At 39.8% G+C, this 9475-nt stretch overlaps 1 protein-coding gene across 1 annotated transcript; it reads right to left on the bottom strand.

Annotated features, from left to right (window-relative positions):
• Positions 1-7926: 7926 nt before the first annotated feature.
• LOC148032609 (uncharacterized) lies at positions 7927-8632 on the bottom strand. Its single transcript, XM_087684137.1, has 2 exons — positions 8509-8632; positions 7927-8391 (listed from the first exon to the last, which is right to left on the bottom strand). The coding sequence occupies exon 2, from the start codon at positions 8356-8358 to the stop codon at positions 7927-7929; it is 432 nt and encodes a 143-aa protein (XP_087540263.1). The 5' UTR covers positions 8359-8391; positions 8509-8632.
• Between the last annotated feature and the right edge of the window lie 843 nt (positions 8633-9475).

Here is a 9475-nt window from a genome sequence, read left to right as displayed (position 1 = left end):
GCACGTTTTGCTTGAGTATGCGAAAGCAGGGGAAAAATATTAGATGCATGCATACCATATAATGTAATAGATTTTCCTTGAAAATTAATATTCATTGTGTGCGTGGAATAATCTATATTTGGATTATGCTGGTGTCTCCAAGGCATTCCTAAAATAATGTCGCTTGACTGTAATGGGACAACTAAGAAATTTCTTCTTTCAATATATGAACCAATTTGAATCTCTAAGTCTTGTACTTCTTGTGTGCCATTGTACCTAGTGCCTAAAAATGCAGCTTTTATGTGATAATGCGTAGGTACAGTCTATAATTTCAATTCTTTTACCAATTTTGCTGAAATAAAGTCATGAGTACTACTGTCATCATGCAAGATAGTTCTTTCATTTCCATGCACCAAACATTTCATAGTCAACAATGAATGTGGAGTAGGCATACCTCGTAAAGTGTCGGAAGTAGTAGTAGTATCATCCTCATCTTCAGTGAAATCCGGCATATCCTCATGCTCGTCTTCGTCCATGGCTCCAAGATAGTTGATATGTGCTGGTGGCTTCTTTGAATGACAATTTGCTGCGAGATGCCCTGGCTGGTGACACTTATAGCATACTATTTGCTTGGCTTTGGTTACATTATTTGCAATGGCTGGAAGTCTAGGTACATTTGGATTTGCTTGTGGAATAGGCTTAGGATTTGGATTGACATTGGATGGTAATGCAGGTGGCTTAGCCCAATTCTTGCAGAAAGATGGTGATGAGAAATGACCTGGATTAAACCTTCTAAAATTGGAATTGAATTGTTTAGATCCATAATTACCGTTGGCTTGGAATTGCTGTGGTTGTCTGTCTCTTCCGCGTAACTTATCTTCAGTGTCGTGAGCTAAGGAGATGGCCTCTTCAAGGGTAGCAAGCTTAAACATGTTCACTTCAGCGTATAATGTCCAAGGAGTCCAGACATATACTTCCACTTATGTGTCGTCTCTGGTACGTCTTCAAGCATGCGTAGCTGTAGGAGTGCATTCCAAAAACGCTCTGTATACTGTGGAATGGGCTCACGATCCCGTTGTTGAAGTAAATCCCATTGCTTGATAGCCTTCTCATGAAATTGCGGTGGAAGGAAATTCTGCATGAACTTCTTCTTGAAATCTTCCCAAGTAGCAGGACATTCTATGCTCTTACGTACTACAGTCCACCAAAGTGATGCTCTGTCTATCAGATGATTAGTAACACACTTGATTTTATCTTTTTCTGGATAAGTTTCCTCATGGAAATAGTCATCAAACTGGCTAATGAATGATAAAACAATCTTTCCTTCTCGTATGCCATTGAAAGTGCGAAATTTGAAACTTCGTTTACTTATCTTGGATTCCTTGCGAATGGTTTGTGCTTCAAGAGTGGCGTCGATGGTACGTCGAATCAAATCTTCAGCTTGTGGTTCTTCTTTGTCGGTGGATGCTCTTTGTAATTTTGTCAATTGCGCTTGCAATGCTTGCCTAGCCCTTCGCTCTTCTTCCAATTGTAACATGATTAGATCCAGCTTTTATTCCATGGTAGGCTCAAGTAGGTCGTCTTCAGCCATAGGATCATCCATATGTGGGGTCGTCATCCTGTAAAACTCAATAAACCTTTCTCACTCAAAATCAGGTTGGCGGGATGAGCGTAGCTCAAATTCGGGGTTACAAGGCTATGTATTTTTGGGTATTTCTTTCTCAATTTTCAGAAAATCTGCAATATTTCCGTCTTCGTTTGCTGAAAGTACTTCAACAAACTTGTAGATAGGTAGAACACCTTGCCACGAACAACTTTCCAGTTCAGAGTTTTTGCATAGGAACAAGCCTTCTAGGAGTTTTAAGCACTAGTGAGTTCTGACTCCAGTTGACTAGTCTGACTTGCAGAGTTGCAGACTTAGCCGACTTGCAGAGTTGCAGACTTGCAGAACTTAGGCCGACTTGATGAACTTGCAGGACTTGATTCCAATCGACTTGCTGAACTTGACTTCTGCGGTGCAGGACCTGGAGTTTGTCAACTTTGTTGCCTTGTGTAACTTGCAAAAAGCTTAGAGTCTTAAGCTTAATAGCTTAAGCTTAAGCTTAAGAGACAGCACGGCACAATTTCGTGGGGGGGGGCCGTTTTTTCTCCGCGCGGAAAAATCGGAAGGGTCTTCTTAGACCTCGATGTGAATTTTTGAAGCTTATTAAGCTTCTTAAGCTTTCTCTTAAGCTTTTTGAAAGAAGTAATGATAAAAATAATGAAGCTTATCTCTGGTTTTCAACGACTTGAGGAAGGAGATGGATGCATGGTTCTCCGCCTGTAGAGCCTGGTCCTTCGCGATCTGACAGTAGAAACAGGGGTTCTTGATCGCCAGAAGTCTGCCTGTATCGACCGTTCGCGATGAGATTGACTGTAGAGCCCGATCGTTCCTGGAGCTCCGCCTTCGCCCGAGATTGGTAGCGATTGGAAGCTCTTGATCTCAGCTCCGCTCTAATACCACTGGTGCGCAGATCGGTCGCAGAATGCTCACGTAGTGAATCTTGGAAGGTCCCCAAGAACAATGAACTCTACCTTTTTGCACAAAAAACAATGTAAAATCATGAACGACAAGAAGCAAGAGACCAATTGGGTTCAATCTCCCCCCATGCCTTGTGTGAGCGCTTCACAAAGCATGTATTTTTATGTATATTTCCATCTTCATGCTCAATAATAGCCCAATTTACAAAAATATGACAAGCTTTTAGCTTTTGAGTTTGCTTTCTACAAACATAAAAAATAAAGCTAATGGACGGTGCCCATAGAGTCTGGCACGCCCAATCTCAATGTCCAAAATAGAAATAACATATCCGTGCGCATAGGCGCATACAAAATAATAATCAATAATCAATGTCTCAATAGACATAACAAAATATAGGCATGGCGCCTATCAAAATATAATCCAAAGGTCGAATACTCGCTAGACTCCAATGCTTTCCTTCGCCACTGCTGCTATCTCTACACATCAACTGAAGCATTCACAATCGTTAGTAAAATAATACAATTAAACCGACAAAAGTGAATACCTAGCAGTCTTCAGCTACATAAATAAATCAACTGTTAGAAATAAATCCTAACCTTAATTTATTACGAGTGCGCACTCTAAACTCATAAACGTTTATTAATTTAATATGCATTTTGCGGAATCACCCGCTATGGAATCACCCATGTACACACTAAATTAATGAAACGCCCGAAAAGGACAGGCGTCCCCATCAACTTCTCGCACAAAGAATCCTCTTTGTGTATGAGCCCCGGTCATCTAAGTTTACGGAATCTACCGTAAAACCTCACGGAATCCACCGTGGAATATGCCTTCTGGCATCAAAACAAGAGAGAAGACTTGCATGACATGAAGCAAAAGGCTAATTGGGTACAATCTTCCCCCATGCCTTGTGTGAGTGTTCCACAAAGCATGTATTTGATAGATTATTCATTTCCAAGCTAAAAAAATAGCCCAATTTACAATTATTGTGTTTGCTTTTGTCTAACTAAAGAATTAAAGCGATTGGATGCCAAAATAGTAGGGTTGTGCCCAAATACAATGTCCAATAGCAAATATTTAAATCGTGTACCAATGTGCATACAAAATAATAAATAAATGTTAGGTGCTTCAATAAATAAGCGCGTCAAAATAAATATTGGCGCCATGCCTAAGATGTGCACCCATTAAAAATGATAATTTCTTCCAAATAACTTAAATACACACTATCGCCCAGTGCTTCCCAACACCACCACTGTCTACTCTACACATCAACTGAAGAATTCACAATTGTTAGAAAATAAAAAAATTAAACTGATAAAAGTGAATACCTAGCAATCTTTAGCTACAAAATAAATAAATTGGTTGGAACTCAATCCTAACCTTATTTATTACAAGTGCGCACTCTAAACTCATAAACGTTCATTAATTTAAATATGTATTTTGTGGAATCACCCGCTATGGAATCACCCACTTGCACATTAAATTAACAAGATGCCCGAAAAGGACAGGTGTCCCATCGACTTTTCACACAAGGAATCCACCTTGTGTATGAGCCCTAGCAACAAATATAATTTATGGAATCCACCGCAAAACCTCACGGAATCCACCATGGAATATACCTCCTTGCATCAATTAGCCTTCAAAATAACTTCAATTATGTAATTATAAATTTATTATAGCAATAAAACATGGTATAAATGCTATCCCAAATCCAAGAGAAACTCTGTCTTTGTTATTTACACTATGTCTACTAAAGGTAGAGATCAAGAATCAAGTGACAAAACTCAAGAAAATTCCTATTTGAGCATCAAATCTGCAGTTTTAGCTTGTTAGCCTACTCTTGATTATTTATTTGTAGCCCAAAAGAGTCCACATAAAGAGGGTAAACCCATCAAAAATTCACTTCAATGATCAAGAAAGGCTCCCTTGATGTTTAGGACCAAGGATTAAGTGAGAGATTGCCTCCAAGTCCTTGTAAGAGATGAAAATCTTCAAAGACAGCTTGATACATTTTCTCCCCCTATTTTTTCTTATTCCAAAATAGTCCTAATATACTCCTCTCTCCTGTCCAATGCATGAGCCTCCTACCCACTTACTTTTTAAACTCTTTTCCCTACATTTTCCTTCTATCCTCTTCTAGTTAGCATCGCATCACTTTCACCTTTGTGGTTACTTTGGATAGTAGCCACCTAATTAGTCATGTTGGCACCCCTGAATCTGCACTCAATGGTCTTTTTAGTATTACACTTCATTCTCCACTACATAGGCCACAAAATACATCACTTAAGTGACTAATAATCACTACTCAAAGCCACACGGTCATTAACTCCCAAGCCTCCACTTGACTAATCCCTATAATCATGAAAATGAGCTAGCTAGAGAAGTCCACTAGCTGAGAAGCCTATCACTTACCATTGTGTAGACAAAGCATTAGCTCTTTCGTAAGGCAAAGCATACCCTATTTTCACACTTCGTATCAAAAATCTCATGACAACAAGTAATACGGTGATCAACTTGACAATCTTGTACAACTCATTATAGAAGAGGAAACTAAGGAACATCAATTGGTCCCCACAATTTGCAATTCATTCTTCCCTCAAACCATCAGGGAATTACTAGCACTCGAAACGAATGCAACAAATGGCAGCTCATTCAAACACGTATGGTACACCATAAGAATCACAATGGTTTAACTCAGAAGTCAACTCATTACTATTTTAGAGTAAAGATGAGACATTTGGGGATCCCAAATTGACCTAACATATGTGGATTTGACTCCCTCCAAGTACTTACCATTGTGTACAGTCACATTAACTAGATCTCTCATAGACCTTCCCTTACTTAACAAAATCCTTGTAAAAGAAGAGCTCCATGTTGTGAGTTTGATTGAATTAAAGAGGTTTAGTACTTGATATTGTTGCATATTTAATCCTAATGGCAAAGTTATTGCAACCTCTCCATAAATATGTTGTCCTCCAATACAATCCTACTTTTTATTAATGGCTCATATCTTGGTAAAGTAACCCTTTACTATAAAAACTTAGACACTATAATTTTATACGTAGTAAAATTTCTGAAACAAAAAGATCCAAAAAAGCATCAAACAAGCTATACACACCACGCTATTAGTATATGTGTAATGCATGAAAGTATCATTTTTCATATAAGGAGGGAGCAAGCAAAAGCAATTCATGGCTTATAACACAAACAGGTAAGTAATATTAACAAAAAGTTTTAAAGTTTCGCTAAGTCCTTGATAAACTTAATTGCATATGTTCTCAAGTTTTATCAAGTGAATGTAGACAAGTAGGTAGCGAATGATATGGTTAAAGAAACAACAAAGAAGCAGCAAGTCAATGAGCTATAGAAGACCTAAATGACACAAGCAAGATTGAAGCCATTGACACATACATGGACACATAGGATTCTCAATCATCTCCAAGGGAATGCAAAAATAAAAGTTTATATTAAGGAGTCCATTTTGTTAAGCAAATCTCATTCACTATCTCAAGCTCTCTACCATTCCAACATCTCTCCAAAGTCCCTCTCTTTATCAACAACAGGTCTTGTAGACCCTTGAACTGAGGCTTAAAGATCGAACAAATCTACTTCTTGATCAATAAGTAATCATTTTCAGCTTTTCGAGCCCTAAAAAATATCCTATCCCTTTTGCAAGGTTGAAAGACTCATTGTATAGCATTGATTTTATTATTTATTTTAAAGAAAACAAATACATGCACCATCACTTCACATGAGAATCCTCAAGAATACCACCAACTTCAACAACCACGACACCTACCACCACTCCAACAACTTACCTTACAACCAGAAACTTCTATGCCATCAACAATTTGAAAGACTCCTCGAAGGACAATACACAAGAGTCCCAAGCATCTACATCTTCGATGTACCCTGAAGCATGCTACCTCCTAAGATGAAGACTACCAATGGTTTTGCACTCTCTAGGAGGAGATAATGTTAATTGTAAGAAATATGTGGTATACAAGGTGCAAGGGAGCACAAGAAGGAGCCTAAATTTTCAAAAATAGTCTTTGTATTATTAACAACAATAAAATGTGTATGAAGCACATGCATATTTGAATTTCGAAATTGTTGCGAACAAAAATATTGGTTTATTATGCAAATCCACAAGTCAGGCATGATCCCGTGAAAGTTGTAATGATAGCATAAGCTCCTATGGAAAAACTAGAAAGGTTCTAGTTCATTCTCATCATAGAAAAAGCGTGCAATGAGAAATAACAAGTCTTAAGGCCCAAGAGTGGACTCGATACCCAAGAGGGATGGAGAGACCCTCACCCTAGAAATCGTGTATAAGAAGGGTGAGAATAAATAGAACAAGCTATTCATGTGTATGGGAACTTTGTGCACTTGCCTTCCCACTTTCATTGTGAGAGAGCGGGTTAGGGTGAGTGAGGGTGAGGGACAAAGAGGTTGTAAAGGGTTGAGAATTGAAGGAGCACACTTGAATCATGGAGTATGCAATGTACATCATTCATGGAATTAAAGGAAGGCCATATCACTCACTATAAATAAATGCTTGCATTTGTGTGCGAGAAACTATGTGAGAGGTAGTCATTGATTCTCGTGTGTTGGATCTCTTGAAGGAATAAGAGTGTGTCCAATGTCCTATTATGTTGAGCTCATATAGCACAACATTATATGAGAGCTATATCATGCTTGGAGGCAGCTATGCTTTTGCTAATGCCTATCCCATCGCTACTATCACATAGCATTCCCATCCCCTTTCCTGCTTGTATTCCATCTTCACTCAAAACTCTTTTGTGACCAATGAGCCTATTTTATTGAGCAAAAACTTGTTACTATTTTTAAACTAACCATTTGGTGATGCAAGCTAGGGTATCGGAGGACACACGTTGGCTTTCAACTTGGCATTGATACATGTTAGAAAATATTTAAGGCTTGTGGTAGCACTACCACGGGTATTATCTCTACTCCTAAGTAACGAAGACCACGATGCAAAGCTTGATGAAAATAAATATGACACTGCGTAGAGCTAATCATTGGTTCCTTAGGTTATTGCTATAAGAGTTTCCTTCACAATCTTATGGTTCTCGTGGGAGTTTTGACATTTTGTATTGCTAGTTTGAGGGAAGAGGACAATAAGCAATGACCAATGGCATTATCAATCGATTAGATAGCTGTAGTAATTACTGTTATTATCGGTTTGCGTTGCAAGGGCAGTAAGCTACAAGGTGGCGGGGAAGATGACGCTCGAGCTAAGCAAGCGCGAGGGTTTGATATATGATCCTCCCCAATCTTTGATCTATTTTGTATGGTTCGAAAATAAAGAAAAAAGGGATGGGCTTCCTTGAATGCCTATGCAAGGGCACCATACATATCGATCTTATGCTTATTAATTGGCGGCTAAGGATAACAACTCACTACTGGCCGGCGGCGAAAGCCGCGACGGGGAAGGTCTTGGTGATGCCGGCGAAGCTCTTGAAGTGAATTTTGCCCGTGGGCGGATCATGATCGACGCTAATCTCCCCGACGGGAGGCCACAACATGAGCTCCTTGGCCTTCACCCCTTTCAGCTTCTTGATCTTGTGCTGCGTGATGAAGCCCGTGATCTCCGTGTCGTAGCTCACCAGCTTCCCCGCCACCTTGAATTCGTGCTCTACCTTCTTCCCCTGGCACACCCACATGTACCCCGTCTCCGCCACGTGCCCCAACTCCTTCACCTCCTCCAATGGCAGCAGCCCAGCTGGCAGCCCGTGCCCCGTCAGCAGCTCCTCCGCCTTCCTCAGCGCCTCCGCGTGTCCCTTCCAGACTATCGCGCCCTGCTTCGGATCATCCGCCTTGGCCGGCGCCATTGCAGCACTTGATTGCTGCTGATTATATCTAACCTATCCACATGCGGTATTCAGCATAGTTTGCCACGTGAGTTGTTTCTCCTTTAAATAAACCCGAATTAAACAATGTACATCACAGGAGTCGTGTACTGTATCGTACAGTGAAATTACCTCAAGACAGTATTCAGCTGTGGGGGTAGCGCCCTTCCGAGTAAGGTCGCTGTGAAGTTTTAACCCGGCACAACGCTTAAAAGGCTTCCCGATAGCAAAAGGACAACCAACCCTTCTGAGCAATCGAGGCCTCCACCACGTTACATTTACCTTGAATATAACGAAGTTAACGAAGGTAACGAAGCTCTTGCCGCTCTGATCACATTCGCATTACTTTAGTCCGACGCCCCTTTGTCTAGTCCGACCTTTCAAAAGCATAGCCCCCACTGTTCTTCTTAAAGTAGTAACGTGTAAGATTTTCAACCTTTGGTAGGGGGAAAACACCTCTACTTAAGTAAAAATGAAGCTCATTACAACACGTGATAGTTACTACTTCTCTTTTCCTCTTTCTCCTTTTGCCTTTGTCCCTTTCATCGAGTTTTCTAATTACCACTTTTCCCCACTTGGAGGCACAATGAATGCTCACATGGCATGCTTACATTTTATCCCTTATGTAGTAAATCCAAGAGGAGCTCTCTCTCACGAGAATACACACAAAGGCAACGAATTTTTATATTCATTATTATAATATATATTTGTACAAGATGAGGGTGTGTCCTTTTGGCTCTCGGTTGGCGTTTTGTCAATCAGTATGTTTATTTTGAATTTACAAAGTTATTTTTCAATTGTGTCAATTGCTTGTGTTAGATTCATTTTGTCATGGCCATTTAACATGAGCACCATGGTTTTAATTAGACCAAGGTGTTTACATCATTTTTCAAATTGTTTTGCATTCACAAATATCACCATGGTGTAAGCATGGACATCAATGTGAACCTAGTGACCATAATAATCACCCATGGTGCATGATGATGGAGATCATTCTACAAAAATAGAAACTCCTCAATGTTTTTGATGGAAGTACACCTTGTCGTGATCAGATACATTCCACATTGGTTGATGAAGTCATGTTCTGGAATGAGCATGA

The sequence above is a fragment of the Lygodium microphyllum genome, chromosome 8 (assembly GCF_053477565.2).
Source record: "Lygodium microphyllum isolate KBCC chromosome 8, Lygodium_microphyllum_v1.1.10, whole genome shotgun sequence".
NCBI lineage: Eukaryota > Viridiplantae > Streptophyta > Polypodiopsida > Schizaeales > Lygodiaceae > Lygodium > Lygodium microphyllum.
The sequence above is the reverse complement of the archived record's forward strand: the minus strand, read 5'-3'. Positions and strand labels throughout refer to the sequence as shown.